General features: G+C 37.6%; 2 protein-coding genes across 2 annotated transcripts; one reads left to right on the top strand and one right to left on the bottom strand.

Annotated features, from left to right (window-relative positions):
• Positions 1 to 4,036: 4,036 nt before the first annotated feature.
• LOC118741455 (phospholipase A-2-activating protein) lies at positions 4,037 to 7,300 on the bottom strand. Its single transcript, XM_036473429.1, has 8 exons — positions 6,971 to 7,300; positions 6,042 to 6,908; positions 5,787 to 5,973; positions 5,510 to 5,715; positions 5,297 to 5,451; positions 5,035 to 5,113; positions 4,814 to 4,956; positions 4,037 to 4,741 (listed from the first exon to the last, which is right to left on the bottom strand). The coding sequence occupies exons 1-8, from the start codon at positions 7,123 to 7,125 to the stop codon at positions 4,176 to 4,178; spliced, it is 2,358 nt and encodes a 785-aa protein (XP_036329322.1). The 5' UTR covers positions 7,126 to 7,300; the 3' UTR covers positions 4,037 to 4,175.
• Positions 7,301 to 15,421: 8,121 nt separating this feature from the next.
• Positions 15,422 to 16,916, top strand: LOC118741454 (odorant receptor 74a-like). The gene is made up of 5 exons (XM_036473428.1): positions 15,422 to 15,800; positions 15,860 to 16,382; positions 16,455 to 16,550; positions 16,608 to 16,790; positions 16,866 to 16,916. The coding sequence occupies exons 1-5, from the start codon at positions 15,448 to 15,450 to the stop codon at positions 16,914 to 16,916; spliced, it is 1,206 nt and encodes a 401-aa protein (XP_036329321.1). The 5' UTR covers positions 15,422 to 15,447.
• Positions 16,917 to 19,345: the final 2,429 nt, after the last annotated feature.

Raw genomic sequence — 19,345 nt, 5'->3', positions numbered from 1 at the left:
AACTTTTCGATATATTTGCAATTTACCGTTATTCAAATTAAAAAAAAGAGTGGCTTCACTTAATCACGTATGTATATCTTACGAACCAATTGAATAATCGTTAAAAATAAAATTCTCCATAAACCATATCGTCACTAGACACGAATAAAGGCGCACGTTCAAAAGTTGACCGCGAAAAAAGGCGCATAAAAAAACTTCAGCGAAGAAAGGCGCCCAAACCTAGAAAGATGGCTCTAGTCGTAGGATAACTCGCTGCATGCCGGGTACTTGTGGGGCACATCTACATACATCTAACCTGCTCAGGTAAGAATTTAGCTTGCTGCAATCTCTCTCGACAGTTTTGCTTCTCCGATAGTTATGGGTGGCGCATGTTGCCTCTATGGGTGTTGAGACCACAATTGCCATACACTTGGAAAAAATGTCACCAACATTTTTTAAAAAGATTACCAAAAAGTTACCTAAAATATTAAAAGCCTTTTTTCTTCTGTCTATTGCCACACAACAGTTTCATTTATCTATCGACTATCTTTGTTAGTAGCTTGACTTCATCACAAAAAAAATTTACAAAGCTCTTTTATTTTTTACTTTTATCCCCATTTATGAGCCGTATGCTGTAGAAGTTAAATGTGAAAAACTTGTCCAAAACAATTCAAAATTACTTTAAAAGCATTCATATTTTTTTACAAGCGAGAAAACCTATTTTTATTTTCTATAAAATTTTAAAGTCGAACAAAATTAATAAATTGCAAATAACTCGAAAACTTGTTTACAGGAAAAAAGTTTACTCGACTTTCGGAATCAGCGAGCTATTCTATATAGTGGTAGAATGGAAACTAAAATTTGTGATCCAGTGAAGTCATTGATTTATAGATTTCCACCCCTTTGGATCAATTCCTTGAATTTTATTTGATTAAATTTAAACATATTTCATGACCAACTTTTATTTTTCTAAGCAATTTTAAAGTTTAAATCAATGAAATAGCTTTAACATTTAAAAAAAACTACTATGTAGTACGAAAATAAATCCCTTTTGAGGCAAGGATAGGACAGGTTTATATTAAAATCTCGTCTTATATTTCACTGCATGTCGTTCAGATAATTTTCGGTGGGATCACTTAAATAATAATCCTCTAAATTTGAAAGACCGGAGCCTACACCATGACCCTAGCTCCTCATGGCACATATGTATATATGTGCATATCGCCAAACACAAATTCATTCAATAGGAAACTAGCTGTGTGTATGTGACCTAGCCGCAGATATGATATTCAAAAATATTTTAATGTATTTAAGCATTTTGCCTGAAAGTTACCAAATAAGATCGGAAGTTACCAAATTACCAAAGAGAAAAAAAGTTACCACTTTTGGTAACATTTTACCAAAGTGGCAACCGTGGTTGAGACTCGTCCTGGCACAGCTGGGTAGGTTGTTGAGCGCCGCTCTAAACAGCGCTCTGTCAAACCGATGGTATGTGTACTGCTCGATGTCTGTTCTCCAGTCGGGCAAGTGCCGTCTCACGTCTCGAAGCAGAGCGTTCTTGGGGTGTTCCCCATGGTGACATTCGCGAGGAGTTGTCGCGATAGCATGGTATTTGGCTGTTTCGCCGCCAGTATCTGGGGGTTTCTTAGTGGAGATGACAGCCTGTAGCTGCATGTAGAACTGGGTTCTGGCCGGTTTGAAGGTTTCTCCGCTGCGTGTTGCTCGTTTCTGCCGACTATACTGGTAATGCGACCCATCTCCCACCTACCGTGCAATCGCTTTGTACGTAGTGAGCAGGGTCTCCTTGTCGGCTCCCCAGGTGCTGCCGGCTAGCGACTTGGTGACTTTATTCCTGGCTCGTAGTTTGCTACAGGTGGTTAAGGCGTGCACTGAGAAGGACAAGTGGCTGTCAAACGTGATTTTGGGATGGTTGATGGTCGGTATTTTGGCGCCAACGACGTAGACGTCCCGTTCACGCGTGGTCTTTACGAAATGTGTGGTAATGGGTTTCGCGGCAGAGATTTTGAAGTTTCAGTAGTAAAAAGATCGGGGAGTCAGTGATTTTGCCGTAAGGCTGTCAATGTTTTGCCCCATTGCCATGATCGTACAATCATCAGCGTGGCTCAGAGAGTTAACTCCAGTAGGCGGCAAGGGGAATTTCGCCACCTACGTATTAAACAGTGTCGGCGAGAGTAATTCACTTTAAAGGAAGACCCCGTGCAATTCTGCGGGGCTTCAACTCATGATTAACGTCCACACAGATAGCTGGTTATTTACATTTTCGTCCGAACTAGAAGCGACGAAGTCTTGGTAGCGGTACTACTAAGCCCCACCTATATCGGTTCACCATTCAATCATTGACAAGCTCAACTAACGGACCCAGGAAACGGGCTGTTTCAATGGGGTCGGACCAAAGCGAGAGGGGTGTTGGTTGAGTGGGATTGAGCTTGGCAGTTGAAGCTCCATCTCTGCGACAGGTGGCGATCACGGCATTCATAGGCCGGGAGTTGTTGTTGTTGTAGCGGCTACAACAACCCCGCTCAGATCGGTTAATATTTCGGTCGTTGTCGCCAAGCTCCACTAACGGAAGCCCCAGGAAGCATGCAGCCTCAATGGGGTCGGTCCACAGGGACAAAGGCGTTAGTGTTGTCGGGTTTTCCGGGCATACGACGAGATGTTTCGAGTCGTGGGGTGTCTCCGCATGCCGGACACTCATTAGGAATATCTGCGTCTAATCTGCTCAGGTATGAGTTTAACCTGCTGCAGTAGCCAGAGCGAAGTTGCGCTATTGTGGTTATAGGCGAGGAGTCGTGGTAGGCGGTGACCGATTCCCTATGAATGTCGTTGATCGCTCGTCGATACGTCGTTGTTGTTGTTGTTGTAGCGGCTACAACAACCCCGCCCAGATCGGTTGGTATCTCAGTCGTTGTCGTCAAGTTCCACTAACGGTAACCCTAGGAAGCGTGCAGCTTCTGCGGGGTTTGCCCATAAGGACAAGGTCGTTAGGGATGTCGGGTTTGCCGGGCATGCGAAGAGATGGTTCGAGTCATGTGGGGTCTCTCCGCATGCCGGACATTCATTAGGCACATCCTCATTCAGCCTACTCAGGTAGGAGTTTAACCTGCTGCAGTAGCCGGAGCGAAGTTGTGCAAGTGTGGTGCGGGTCTCCCGAGGCAGATGAAGCTCCGTCTCGTCAATGTCCGGGGGTGGTGTGCCTAGAACGGCATTCACAGGTCTAGAGTCTACATAACTCGAGACTGAGTCCCTGTGAATGCCGTTCAAGGCCTGTCTGTAGGCTGTCGGGTCCAGAGGTTGCTGGCATCGATACGTCGTCGGGCCCAGCGGTTGGTCGATGTATGTCTGGACCGAGGCTTTATATATGAATAGGAGCCCCTTGACGGGCCTAGGCGGAGGCCCCTCCCCTAACAAGGACCTGCTTACAGAGCATTTGTGGGTAGTGCTCAGGCGACATTAGAAGGCACCCTGTCGCTGTCCGGAGTGCGGCGTTCCGACAAGTCTGTAGCTTCGTCGACTGCTAGTCCCCGGCGACCAAACTGGTGCAGCATAATTTGGCAAGGGTCGCACGATTCACTTTTTCGAATGCCATTGACAGGTCAACTGCGACTAGAACCGTCCTCTCACATGAACTTTATCGCTCCTGAAAGTAAGAGTGAAATCCCATTTTGGATGACTGTGCATTTGAATCCAATTTAGCTGTAAACTCATTTTTAATTCAACAACTTGGGCTAAAATAAATCTATTCGCGCTACTAAGTAATATACGGGTTTTAAAGATATTTTCTTTAAGTTTCTCTTATATGTTTTAGTTTTGAATCAAATCAGACTCTACTTATGGTTTTAAGATATATTCCAATCCTAGCTACACCTAATAGGCCAACTTTAGGATTATACACACTTCCCTTTTTAATCAAATTTGACTGTAAATATTCACGTATAAGCATCTCGAATGCCGCACCATCTACCTGGAATTTTGTGGAATTTGAGCTCAACTTGGTAATTTTCGAGTTTGGAAAGTACATACAAACAGACAAAAAACATGGGTTTTTGTGACTTTGTCCACTTTTTTATTTTTTCTTTCTAGCAAATCGAAGTACTAAAGTTTTTGCTTGACAATGAAAACTAGACCCAACGAGTTTTTATATATCATTCGTTTGAAATTGTGTGCGTACAACTCACTCAAAAGGTGGCCAGCAATGCGCTGCCTACAGAATTCAGTTTTGCGTATACTCCCGCCTGTGGTGTATTAGTTAATTCGCGTATTTTATCTATTACATAGTCCACTGAAACAACAATGGCCACAGTTTCTTGACCAAATGGTGTAGTTGTTAAATTGCCAATGGCTTGAAACGCGCGATAACATGCCTCCAAGTCAGTAGCCCATTTCAGCAATTCCACAATGCCTTCAGTTACCACACGACAACATTCGCTGCTTGCAACGCTAAGCGTTTGCGATATTGTAACATTTAAATAAAAGGTTGCAATGGCGATTTGCAAATTCGCGCTTCCACTCTTTATCTCATTTATGTGTCCAGTTATGGTCTCCAATCGTGGTTGGACTTGCCTTCTGCCTGTTTCGTGGCACATTATATTTGCTAAGCAACGCACTATCATTAAAGTATTTGCGGCAGAGGATTTAAAGTTCGGCAGTATGGTATCTAGGAAATTATATGAGTTTAAAATGGAAAAGATCGGCTCATGACGTATTGCCAAACGCGACACATCCAGTACGGGAAAAAGAATGTCTGCAAATTTAAGTTGAATAGTAATAAGATATCGAATGGATTTATTGATTATTCGAACTTAAAGACACATACCATTGGGCCAACGTAACAAATGCTGCAACGCTTCAATTGAGTTAGTGTCTACTTCAGGCGTAGGAGCAGTTAGGGCTATGACCGCGTTTAACAATATTTCCGAAACCTTTTCGCTCTCATTAGTTAGCTTATTATTAAATTCTCTATATATAAAGGAAGAAATATGTAAGCAAGTCTGAACAGTTGTGTACATAGGCACTGAGATGGCCCATAATACTCACTTCAATTTGTCCAGCACTTTGGCGGAATCGCAGTTGTCGAAAGTTAAATATTTACGGACGGGAAAGTGCCTTTCACTGCCTGGAAAGTATAAAAATAATTCAATTTATTTTTTACTTACTTTGAAAATATCAGGTAATTTATAAAATAAGGTATAATAATTTGAATTTGATAATTAGTAAAGACATATTTAGGTTTTTAACACGATGGTTAATAATATTTCATTTATGAATGTATATATATTCTACATAATTAACACATTACCTTTAATGAAATTGACTTCCGGTTTTGAATGCGAATTTGTAGTAGAGTAGCTTGAACCACCGGTAAATGGGTCAACATTACCTGTCGAGTTATAATTTTGGTTACCACCACCAGGGACGTATCTTGATCCCCCCGTGAATGGATCCTGATACCCACTTGGAAAATAATATAAAGATTAAAATTTTTTTCTTAGCACTATTTGCTTTTACTTACCTGGTGGTGGGTTGAGTCGACATATTAGAAGCACCACTCGAATTTTTTACTATGAAGTTAGCTACTTGATCTAAGTAAGCCTGTGGCAAATTGTTACGATGTATAAATGCTTGCGCTGCTTGCCAAGGGTCCTCACCACGGTTGTAAGGCAATTTTATCGGCGGTTCTGTATCAGAGATGTCGACCGAAAACACATAGTCGTATTCCTGCCAAGCAATTATATTTCAAAATTGCATTTCAATTAGCTATATGAAAAGATACCAAAAAAAAAACATACTTTGCCTTCATACAAAGCTTTTCCGGAAGTGGCTTGCGTGCCTCCTGTTGCACCAGTAACATCACCAACCAAAGTCCATTCACCTAACCCCCAGGTATAACATTTCACTGAACCATCGGGGTGGCGCACCATTTTGGTTTGTCCTTCTCGCGTACCGTTCGTAAGTAAAGCTTCAGGACCTGGTAAACTAACAGAGTATGTTTAAAAAATTTAACTAATTTATTTATTAACCATAAAACAAAACCAAAATCTTACTCAGTCTTTTTAACGCCACCGATTTCGTCGCTCATTTGAGCTTTCCTTGTTTCAACGGCATGCAAAAATGCTTTCATAGTCAACTCGCTGGCATAACGTGCGGGATCTTTCGTAAATACACGAACTACTCCATCACTAGAACCAGTTACAATGTCGCCATTGTTAAGACAAGCTACTGACCAAACAGATTGTGCGGGATGTAAAATAGCATCGCCCAACTCTTGGCCATTTTGCAAGTCCCACATGCGCAGAGTGCTGTCTTCGCCACAGGATACTATTACATTTTTACCCAATGCGCGATTAGCTGCTAATGAGTAAATATAATTTGTATGACCACTCAATTCTTGCACGCATTCGCCGTCTTCATTCCAATACTTTATAAGCGCATCATTAGCGCAGGAAACCAGCGAATTATTATTTAAAGTCAAAATACCACGTACACAATCCGTGTGCCCTTTTAACATGCGTAACTTTTCACCCTTGGCATTCCAGTAGTATATGCACTTGTCCGCGGCTCCAGTGATATATTTTTTTACTTCTGCCAAGCAAGCGACTGACCAGACTGCCGCTTCGTGGCCACGCAAGACCACTGAAGTTACACCTCCATTTTGATCGATAGTCCAAATTCGGGCCGTACTATCCCAACTACCTGTGATAAGTGTTTGCGACTCAGCGCCTCCTGCTATTGAACATACGGTGGATTCGTGGCCTTTGAGCGTTAAGATTGGTACAAAACCGGCCTCCTTGTAGATAGCGACTGTGGCATCATTACTACCAGTGCAAATCCACTTTTCCGCTTCAATGTAGCAAACACAAGCAACAAAATTTTTGTGGTCTTGAAAAGTCACAGATTCCGCATATGCTTCACTAAATTAAATGTTCATTATCTTCACTGTGGGCATAGAAAAACTAATATATAATTGGCTCACCCCATGCGTTTCCATAATTTCACAGTTTTATCGCGAGAGCCCGAAATTATAACTTGCCCTTCCGTTGTGTCCTCACCGGCCGCAACAGAGCGTACATCCATAGAATGACCAAGCAATTCGCAACTTAGTTTGTATTCGTTGAGCGTTGTTGCCATTTTAGTCGTGCGTATATCAAATCCTTTTAAGAATTCGAACTACTACTATGGCCTGATTAAAATAATAACACTGGTGTCTGGCGTTAGTAAATCGTAAACTTGCCCAGTTGTAAAAATTATACTATGATGAAGCGATAATGGAAGCAAATGTCAGGCCAGAGAATGTCTATGATTAGTGATGTTGTGAATTTTCGGTACCCAATACTCGGCACCCATTACTTCAGAAAGATTTCGGTACCCAATACTTTCTTCTCGGTACCCAATACCGACTCTATACATGATTGCAACTTTTTGACATAATTCTCTATAGAATATCTGTCAAAAAAGTTACATCGACTTTATTTCGACTATGAATATGCTTCACAATTAGTACGAGAAAGGCGATGGTTTCCCAAAAAAAACAATTTGTACCAAGCAATGTGGGAACCACATATCAAAACATTCATCGTCTTCTTAATATTTTCGCAACAGTAAGCTACCATTTTATCAGTTTCCACCTTCGTAGATCTAAAATTTAAGAAAAATGCTTTGACGGATGAAGGAAGGCCTACAAAGATAACATCGTCCGATTCATCTAGAAATAAATACTTCAAATAAGGAAGAGTTTCTCTGCATTGTGGCGATGGAAAATGCAAATTAAAACCTTAATTAGCCCCTACACTTGCTTTTGATAGGCTAGGCTCCCCTAAACCGCTATTATTTTTGGTCTACATGCGTTCTTATTGGAAGCCTAAACATTTCGGTACCGAGTATCGAAAGTATTGGATACTTTTTAAATCGGTACCGAGTATCGATCAATACAAACATTGGGCGGATGCATTCAGCGACATCTAGCAGAGGGTAGTATCAACACTATTCCGCTATCAAACGTAAAATGAATAGAAGTCACTATTGCTGTTTTTAACCAAAATTGGTTGTTTTATTTATTTTTTTTTTACTTGGCTTCTAAACTAATTCGATTTCCCTTATAAACCTTAGGGCCGTAATAAATCTTACAAAACCTTATGACTGTAAAATTTTACAATAGTGTAAACATAAAAAAATATATCTATAATGCTGGGTTTCCACTCTGCATTAATTGGCTGGCCATTAAATGACCAAGTTAGCCATTAAAAATATTCGTGCCATTACGTTATAAAAATAGTGATTAAATTCATTTCCACATGGCATTTTTTAAATGGCACCAATTTTTTGCAATTTCAATGCTTAGCGGATATTCGGCATAAGTTACATATGAAGGGATTAGAATCATAACGGTCTAAGTGACATTTTTTGAAAATATAATAACATGTGCCCACCAAAAAGTTAACCATCTCAAATCGAACTTAACCACATCACTAACTATTGCTGTCCACACTGCGGTTTGAGGTTTATGTATAAAACAGTAAAAATGTAAAGAACAGTGTTCGGACTTCCAAAACTCGATTCAGGACTAAATCACTGCAAAAATCGGGGTAAGAACATCGGGCTAAAGTTACTCGAAGCCAAATGTTGAAGGTAATTACTCAAGTTCTAATGAAAGTTAATAACAATTTGTGTGACAACATCAATGCGCATGCCACAAATAGGCTGAACCAGTGGTTCCCAACCTTTTACAACTGGCGTCCCATCTTTCCTTATCGTAATACCTCTACGGTCCACCGGTCCATGTTGAAGTAAGAACCCAAAATTTGTATCCCATCCCTTCCTTGTGTATGTATTATTTACCATCAAATATTGCATATAGACTGGCAATATAATATTAGATATGAATTTCAATCCGCCGGGAAGAAGTTTCTTTCTAGCCTTAATACGGATACGATTTAGTGACCGCACACAGCCGGGAGAGTATGAAAGTACGTGAAATATAGGAGAAAAGGTTGTTTTATTTCCTATCCAATAAAACGAAACTTTTCCAATTAGTTTGCTATAATGCCTGATTTCCATTGAAATTTTCTCTCTGACGTTAGGATTTTTCAAAAGGACTTTCGAAAATATGATGAGTCCAAAAAAAAAGTGATAAAAAATTCAGTCCTGTGTGGAATAATAATATGGGTCCCAAAGGAAAGCGAAAATTCTGTAGAATTAGAAAAATGTAAGTCCTTTGGTTCACAAGGACGAACAGGTATTGACAATGTCCTTTTGATTAATTTTTTTTAAAGCTAATTAAGTTAGAAGGATTAGAGGATGTGGTCGTTAAAATACATTTTTTTTTTTTCAAAAATACTTGTTGCAAATTTTCAAGGATATTCAAGAATAAAATTCAAAAGGAGTTTTTCAGTATCTATTTGTCCTTATTCACTAAAAACTTTTTCAATTCTACAGAATTTTCTATTTTATATGATACCCACATTATTATTCTTTATTGCACTGAGTTTTTTAAATATTTTTTTGAATTAATCATATCTTAAAAAATTCAAAATCCTCTTAAGAAAAATCCTGACGTCAGAGGGAAACACTAAAAACCGAGTTACATAATTTGTGGCCCATAGTTTCGCGAATATATTATTATTTTTTTTATGTGCGAAATTGTAAAATTGCCTTTTTTTAAGTAAGAACACAATAGGTCCATTCCTTATCTTTTCTGACTAAAATCTGAAAAGTGTCAAAATGCAAGAAAGGAAGGACAATGCGCTCACTAAATGAGAATAAAAGGAAAAAGCAAAGAAACATAAAAAGCCAAATTTGTATTCCAAAGAATGGCAACCACAAAACTAATGTCAAATAAAAATAGAAATGTATGTACAAAACACATTCATACAAGCATAATCACAATAAACGCTTACTATACCCATTATTTTTTGCCTCCTTCCATACTTCACAAAAAGGAAAGGTTATCAATTCACCGGAATATTTTTATTATTATTATTTTTTTATGTATGTTAGCCGATTTCTATAATTCTTTTTTTAAAGGAAAAGTGTTATCTCACAAGTGGTCCTATACTAATTTGATTTAAATCCGATCATTGGATTATGAAGAAATTATCGGTAATCTTAAAGTTTTACATGAGAATTGAAGTCGGTTTTATTTGTTGATAAAACACTACTTGTTAGTTTTTAGATCATTCTAATTTTTCGTTGTTTATTCTTTAATTTCCGTTAATTTAAATTCAGTTGCGTTTTATGGCGCATTTACATGGTATGAAGCCATATGAACTGTTGATACGCTAAAATAGAGGGACTACATGTTCTAAGGAGGAATTCAATGATATGGAGTGGGATGCATATAATAAATTTTTTCATATGAAAAGTTATGGGGAGATACTGTAAACATACTGTTGTGATACTGTTAAGCATATGAATTATAGCAAGTTGAATTTTCATACATCTTCCCATAAAAAGTTTAACAGATGCAGAGATACCAAGGGGGGTTTTTCCCATTTTGATGCCTTTTTAATATAAAAACCCCCCGAAAAGGAGGAAAGCGGCAACTCCGCCATTCACATACATGTCAAAAGTATGAATTTTAAAAATTAAAAACAATAAACAAACAAATTCAAAACAAAAAAATTCTTTGTACTAGAACTTTTTAAATTGAAGCCACTCACGTTTAGTGGACAATAAAAATACGAAGAACTATGATAACAAACTTACAACAAGACATTACAGAACATTTTAATGAGCTTTATATCACGTTTAAGTAAAAATAAGCCTATATTTTCCAAGCTGGAAAAGAAATGAAAATTGTATTTTTTGTTGTTTACACAAAGACTTGCCAAATATACATATAAGTCAAAATTATAGAAGGCATGTATACTTCTCCCTTTCATTTTTTCATACAGTTTATGCTTCTTTCTGGCTTTTACAAAAATGCAGGGATACCGCACTTATTTCGGTACAATATGATCGTAATGTATTTTCAATTCGAAATCAAACAAAAACATCCCACGAAAATGTTTGCGATTTTAGAACCATTAGTGAATATTTGCAAACTACTGCAAATAATACAGTGCCATATCTTACAAAGTTCAGAGTATTAACGAAACAAACAAGCATTTTATGGCTTCATGTTTCCTTCAAACCGCATTGTTATTTTTTCTAACTTTTCCTTTTGTTTAGCGCTGTAACCTATTAAGTTATATCTTTTAATTTATACATGTGAACTATTTTCAATGAGCATTTTTTCATTTGCTCCAGAATTTTGGGTACATTTTCTAATAGTACCTCTCATTCTTTTTTTATATTACATATATACACTCCGAAGTTCGGGATAGTATTTTGAATATACCAGCAATATATGTAAAAGTAGTGCCGGCTGCTGTAGAGCATTACGCAGAGCCTGAGTTCAAGCCCAGTTTTTCTAATAGTGGTTGCCCCTCTGTTGGTAATAGTAAACCTCCGAGTGTATTCTGTCATGGAAACAACTTCTCATTAAAATACAATTGCCGTTCGGAGTCGGCGTAAAACTGTCCTTTACTTTGTGTGACAAAATCGCGCACGCCGCATATCGGGGGAGAAGCTAGGCAAACACTAACATATTGTTCAAGCGATATACATATTCGTCGTTTAAAGTACAAAAGCGCGTATCGTGGATCTGCAAAACCTCGGAACTGAAATTTGCGCCAAAAAAGATATTTGGTCATCGGAAGCTCCTGACATCAAGCCCTTAGCCATTTATAATAAAATATCGATATAATAAAATATCGACTTACACATAAGGAGAGAAGATTATTAAGTTTAAAAGATAGAACCGTTTTTAAAATTTAGGCAACCTCCCATACGAGGTTTTGCATTTCCTTTATGCGCGGTTCTGTGCTTTAAACGAAGATATGTAGAAGTATTGCATACATATTTTGGTGCCCATTCAAGTATAAAATCCACTGAGAAACGGAAGAAAACGGCATCCCTATGATTTCAACTTATGCCAAACGTTTCGTAAACAAGCAATTCTGAACAAAAAACTGTTTTTCCACAAAGATGTTTAAATGGAAGCATTACAAATATGGAAAAATAGCAATCCACAAGGCTTTATTGGCAGTAGGTCCTTTTTAAAGCACATTTAACAAAAAAATAAGCTTCTAGTTTCGAAGCTAACACAAAATAAAATGCTTTTATTTGTTGTTTACAAAAAAAAATATTGTCTAGTATACAAGTCAAAATTGTTAAATATATATCGCTTTCATTCATTTCTTCATAGAGTTGGTGCTTCTTTTATAGGAAAATTCATACGGCTTATGAACAGATTCATACCATGTAAATGCACCATTACACTTTTCAAGATTTTGCCAGCAAAAATTCTTCGGACTACTTCGGACTGAAGAGAGTCACAGTTGCTCTCTCATTTTGGCTGTCATTTTCAAGTTAAGAAACACTTTTTGGATTACTTCGGACTACTTCGGACAACTAATATTAATGAGATTTTTGGGACTGTTATTTTTAATCTTATGTTTTTGTTATCTTTTTTTTTTTGTTAGGATCGATTTGCGATCCACTAGTGGGAACCGATGCTCTAGACCCTTTAAATTGCATTGCCATTCTGATTAGAAGTATGTTGAAAGTTTCAAGTCTCCAGCTTGCCGGGAAGTTAGTTAAAATCGATTGGAAATTTCCAGGGGATGAGCAAGTTAAATAAACGCTTGTAAAAATTGGTTTGATTAATTTAGGTTATGGTTTTTGGACGAAAAATATCAAATTAAGATGCCCTTGGGGAGTATGCACAAAATTTTAGTGATCTTAGGAAGATTTGTACCACATGCATGTGTGTATTCTGAAATTTAATTCCAGCAAAGGCGTATTTCTTTGTATGATCCGGATTAACTCGGACTTAATCCGAATCAACTGCAGTTAATTCTCGAGTTGATCCGGATCACCGCTGCCGTCTGTTTATGCTTTTATCCATTGGGGATTTGTTTCTCATTTTAGGCAGAAGGAATATGTGTCTTCTTTTTCGACTCTGCTAACCGTTATTTTGGACACTTTAATGTTTACAACAGCTGTCAAAGCTCTAAGAATTTTTGCCGAATTTTCAATGTTTCCGAATTTCTGCGCCATTTTTATTTTATGTCTTATTCTTCAAGATTCTACAGGAAATTATAAATATTAATACGTTTGATATAAACAGGGACGGAAAATAATCATTGTTTTTTTTAAATTTTAACCAAAATAAAGGTAATAATTATTATTGAGTTTTATTTTTTCACTTAAAAATAATGATCATTCAAAAAACTCAAAAACGGCGTGATTTCCGACGTATACTTTTCAGAGGTAGCGAAACCTTAATAAAAGGAATAAGTTCCAAAATTTTCAGGTCAAAACTTCAGTTGATTGTGTCTGTATGGATTCTTAAATTTTCTAAATAATAAAGAACTGCAAAATTCAACATTTTCTGTAAAAATGTCTTTTTCAAAACTTTCATGCATGGCTATGTCATGTCAACTCAAACAAGGTGTTATGCCATGTCATTCCATCTCAAGCATACTGTTTTAGCATGTCGTTGCTACTTAGCTAAGCTGTTGTTCGCTGTTGTGCTTCCGTAGCATATTTTTTAATATTGTTTGATCCTGCCTTGGATGAAAATATATACAGGTTTTTAATTAGACAATGCATTTTTAATGCATTTTACTATAATAGTTGCTTAAAAAAATTACAAAATCTCTTCCCGTATATAAAATGTAATTGATAATGCCGACTATGTTGCATGTGTCGCATGTGTTGCTTGTGTTGACATGCACAGATTTGATTTCAATTATTCGACAGTGTCTTCATATGTTATTGTGAAACATGTATGAGCGACATAATATGAACTGGCACTTGCATGATGTTGACATGTCGCTATGTTTTGTAGTTCAACATTTGCAGGCCTTTAATAAATAATCATTATTTTTAAGTGGCATATTGAAATTAACAATAACAACCACGCTGTCAAGCTTACATAGCGGCGAATCAGCTGCACTTGATAGTACCAGGTTGAATGAGGAAATGGATTAGCTACAAGAGCTGACTGACGGGGTGTGCATAGCTCAGTGGTTGGCGCTTCTGACTTTGCACATCGATGATGCGGGTTCGATCCTTGCTGAAAGTCTGGAAAAAGAGAAGTCTGATGAGATGTGGTGATCTCCGAAATAGCTGCTATAACTTCTACCGCTTAAGCTTTGTTGTTTTCTTGCATTTTTCCTAACAAACAAATCGTGGTACAAAGCTCAATAATACTGTTGAAATAATTACTATCTCTCAGCGAGTAATAAAAATAAAAAAATAATCGTTGTTTGGGATCGAAAAAATAAAAATCAGATAGTAATTATTTCTGTTGAGCGAAAAAATTTAAATTAGTATAAACAGAAGAGCGAGGGTGATAATTTGCTTTTGGTTATCATTTTGGATACAATGAGAAAAAAATCAACCAAAAATTGGTTAATATTACCAAATTCAAACTTGAAAACGAATCAACGTCGATTTTTTCGTTTGAAAATGCTTATAAATGTCTCTTCAAATGTTCAACTTCAATCAGGTTTCTTCGTCGTTTGATTTGGTTCCGCACTTCACAGATGCTTTTTCGTAGTTAATAAAAACCAAAAACAGAAAAGAAATAAAAATTATGTGTTGCCGCTGACGGCATTCGCACTGGAACCTGCTGGCGACAACAAATAACAGCAAGCACCTCTGCGCATTGAGCCACAGCTAGGCATACGAATTTGTTTTCAAATGTTCAGCTTGAATCACATTTCTTACAACCGGTGTATTAACAACGAAAATACCAAACAATAACTTGTTTGAAAAAACCATTGTACTTTTGGTTCGGTTTTATGGCTATTCAGAGACAGCTCAGTTGATGTAATATGCTTAGAAAAAGCACTTTATATAATGACTGTATTCGGTAGTGTTTAAAAAATCGGGGTTTTGGAATTACGGCACCACTACGGCACACGCAAACGCGCCATACGAGATTGTACCAACAAAGTGCAGTGCGGCGTTTGTTTTAACTTTTCCGCGAAGGATTCTAATGGGGGAGGGTTCGAATCCTCAGGTATGGGGCTGCAGTGCGGCAAGACACCGCGGTCACGAAGTCTTTCTGCCCAAGGTATTCTTCCATGGCTTTAACGATTGTGTTCTGCTGGTTTATGCTCAATATTTCCAATTGGGTAGTTCAAGAAAGTCAAAATAAAAAATTCCTATTGCCTAAACAAAATTTGTCAAAAGTTCACAACAAACTTTTAGACCAAACAAATTACAGTATGTAATGACTTAATTATGTCGCCCACATACATATGCACCTACAATTATATGCGTGTATTTATGTATGTATACTTTTGTATATGTCCCACTGTGCTTATGTGAAACAGCGTACGTTAAAAGAAATACTCATTATCTTCTGGAGCTCAATAACGTTTTGTGACCAACGCCGAAATGTTGTATCGTCCAAATGTATCTAATAGAGAATTGATTCCACTCTCTTGGCCCTTAGCTGCCTATAGATTGTTGAACAATATTTGTTGGCCACTTCGTGATGGGGCAAATCTACCGGAGCGGCTATTCGATCGTTTCTGTTGGTGGTTGTGCTTCGTCATATTCATGCAACACAACGATGCTGAGCTGCGTTACATTGTTGTGAATAGAGATGATTTGGATCAGATGCTAACTTGTGTGCCAGAATATTTGATTTTGATAGAAATCCATATTCGTGCTTTCCAGCAGGGCTTAAAGAAGGACGACTTCAAGACATTCCTCAAAAAATTCTATGCTGAAGTCTATGTAGACAAGTGGGTAAAACACTAAGCAACTATATATTGTATGTATACTCGTGTTTTGTCTTTGGCAGATCTTCTCATCCCAAACTCTATGCGAATATACAGCAACGCTTGCGTCCGATTTGGTTTTTTTCGGCTTTATATTACATGACCTTGTCATCGTTTTTTCTAACTCTGTTGAACAACAACTTAAACAATGCAAAGGAACCACTTTATAAAATGTACTATCCATTTGATATCACACCCTATGCCATTTATGTGGCTATTGTGTTCTCGAATATTTGGGTTGGTCTCATTGTGATAACAACGATATCGGGCGAAGACAACTTACTGTCCGAAGTGATGTTACATTTGAACGGACGCTTCCTGTTGTTGCAGCAAAAGTTGCGTGACGATACTAAACGTCTGCTGGACGAGGCAAATGGTAAAAATGTTGCAGATGATCTTAGTCGCCAGATCGTAGAGGCTATTCGGGAGAACGAACGATTGTACAAATTCGCCAAAGAGTTTGAACGCGAATTCTCCTTTCGCATATTCACCAATTTATCCTTTAGTGCGATGCTGCTGTGTGCTTTGGGCTTCAAAGTGTACACGGTGAGTAGTGCATTTTGGAAAAATTAAAGTGACTTGTTGAACGGAGCCCGATATTCGGTCTATCGAATTTAGAATCCGATGAGCAGTTTTGGTTTTATGTTTTGGATCTGTGCTAAGGTGATGGAAATGTTGTTGATCGGTCAGTTAGGCTCGACACTGATCGCCACAGTAAGCTAAGAGTTGAACTGCTAACTTTATGGAATTGATATTTGTCTTTTCCGTCAGACCAATCAAATAAGTTCGGCCTTTTACGAATCCAGCTGGGAATTGGTTATACATCAGTCCAAGGATTCGAATGCAAATGTACGTTTGATGAAATTACTGGTGCTGGCGATTGGTACCAGTCAGAAGCCATTTACTTTGTCTGGACTCAATTATTTTAGCGTTTCTTTGACGGCTGTATTGAAGGTAAGAAATATATGTATGTATGTAAGTAAATAAGAAACTAATGGTTTGTGCATTCTCTTTATCGTCCCATTAAAGATATTGCAAGGAGCTGGTTCATATTTTACATTCCTGACTTCATTGCGTTAAGTAAACTGGAAATAATGGAACTTTCTATGAGAAAGAAATAGAATATATGTATGTAAATAATACATAGTATGTATTAGATAAATACATACATATGAATGTATACGTACATAAACTTATGAACATTTATATACATATACCCTGCATGAAACGGGGCTAGTTTATAGCTAACTATTAACTACCCAGCAGTCAACTAGTTATTACTTTCCATTACTTATTTCCTTCGGCCGTAACTAACTACTTTTGAAGGCCGATCGATGGTCGCAAAAAAGTGAGTGCATTAGATGTCAACTAACTAATTAACTTTTAGCTAACTACTTTTGGACATAAAAGATCAATAAAAAATATTGTTTCTACGTTTTTATTTATTTACGTTACTTAGCATTACATATTTGCTTATTTCTTTACATGTTCTTTTGTAGGTGGTCCCTTATTTGAATTCCATCAGACATAATATCAAAATGATAATATAAAATTTCGATCTTTATTCTATTTGTCCTGAATTCGAGAAAGCATCTGCGAAGTGCAGAAAAAAGTGTATTCAAAGTAATTTTTGTATGAGGATATTTAGACAGAAGAGTGTTTAAAGAAAACAAACTGCCGATAACGTCTGCATGACACCTGCACGACTTTACAAATTGGAGAGCTCATCTTTGTCATTTACCTTGCCGAGGCGTGTGAATTCACCATTCTTATTGAATGTAGGGAAAAAACATAAAATGAAGAAAGTGCGAAGCTAATTTTGGTCTAATTTTCCATATAAACGATCCACTAATTTTTCCGTACACAGCGGAGAGGACTTTGCCAACTAAAGCATTCTTAGTCCGTTTGGCAATCGTTTAAGATATGCTTCAAAGTACGGGGCCGTACTTAGAACAAGCCAGGGAGGGCAGCGGCAGAAAGTGCTCGATGCTCTTTGCCTTCTCGTTCCTGCAACTAACGTAGAAGTAATTAGAGAGGAAGCCTTTACACTCTTCGTATATTCCCTTCATTATTTTAGTTGATGGAGAGACGATCAAGGGAAACTCAGAGACAGAGATCCGTTTGCACAAATTCGTGGCCCACCTGTGGCTGTGTCGTTCACTAAAAACAGATTATTGCACAGTAGGCATCGGCGTAGCCAGAATGAAATTTAGGGGGGTGCTCGACCCTATTAAGCTGGCATTTCAGGGTACTATTTTTTATATATATAAGGAAAATTTGAAAGTTAGGGAGGGGCTCGAGCAACCCCCGGCCCCTACCTGGCTACGCCCATGACAGTAGGTATTAATTCTAAACCTTGTTTTTAAGAGTAAACGGTGATGGAGTATTCTATTACAGGAGAGCAAGCAGCCTTCGTTATACATATATCTTAATTCAGCTTGGAAGCCCACAGTAGTCGGGTAGATGCAGGCTAATGCTCAGAAGTAGTTATATCGAATGGGTGTTGCTGCCGCCTTTACTATTTAGCTAAGAGCCATCACTGAAAATTTTCATGGAGCTACATTATAGCTATTTACACTGTACAATTCGCTGCAAACTGGAGTAATTGTTGAAACCTTATAATCAAAGTAGGCAGGCAACATTTTTGCCTAGTACCATTTCAGCTAGATTGAAGTTTGCCTCAAAAAGGAGTGAGAGAACTTCAGGAGTTTTACTGAGTGTGGAGGGACGGGGAAAAAGGCAAAAATTCGCTATTTTCCGCAATTTACTCGGAATTTTTAAGGGTGTACAGGTCTAACGGACCTCGGATTTGGATTCAGCGGGTCGAATTACATGTATGTATGTCGGTAGGTCTGGATAAAAAGTACAAACCACTTTTTTGTGTGTCGGTGATTTATGTTGAATATTGGCAGGCTATGTCTCGAGAATTGTAAAACTTGGTTTGTGGCATTAAGGCTGTTGTGGAATTGAAATTTGTAAATTGATGAATATAATAAAAATTATAAATGAATGTAACAAAAACGAAGAAAGATATAAGAAAGTTTTGTGACATAGGTTGAGTGTAAGTAAACGAATAGTTATAGTACACACGGAGTTAGCCAAATAAGCCAAGCTGACCTTCATTTATGCACCGAACATTGGTCGGGAATCAAAAAAGTTGAGCAAAAGTCAATAAATAAATCTAAGAGCGACATTCATATTTCCAAACAAAAAAATCAATTTTTTAAAGGACTTTGAAGTTTTAAAGATATGATTATGTAATGCTGAAGGTATTTTACCCAAAGTTACTGCACGTTACTTGTTTGGCACGCAATGCACCGAGTGGCCTAAGTTGTAACAGCCCGCTTCAGTGATGTTGACGATTTACGGCACTATTCTGTATCAGTGCCAAATTTTTGTCACAGTTTTTATTACGTAAAAATATATGAAAAAGTTTAAATTTGTCACTAAGCAATTTCTTGTCACCAATACAGAATTGGGCTACTAATATCGAATGGGAAAAATTATTT

This window comes from Rhagoletis pomonella, unplaced genomic scaffold (genome assembly GCF_013731165.1).
Source record: "Rhagoletis pomonella isolate Grant_MI unplaced genomic scaffold, Rhpom_1.0 Rhpom_scaffold_00006, whole genome shotgun sequence".
Classification (NCBI taxonomy): Eukaryota; Metazoa; Arthropoda; class Insecta; order Diptera; family Tephritidae; genus Rhagoletis; species Rhagoletis pomonella.
The sequence above is the reverse complement of the archived record's forward strand: the minus strand, read 5'-3'. Positions and strand labels throughout refer to the sequence as shown.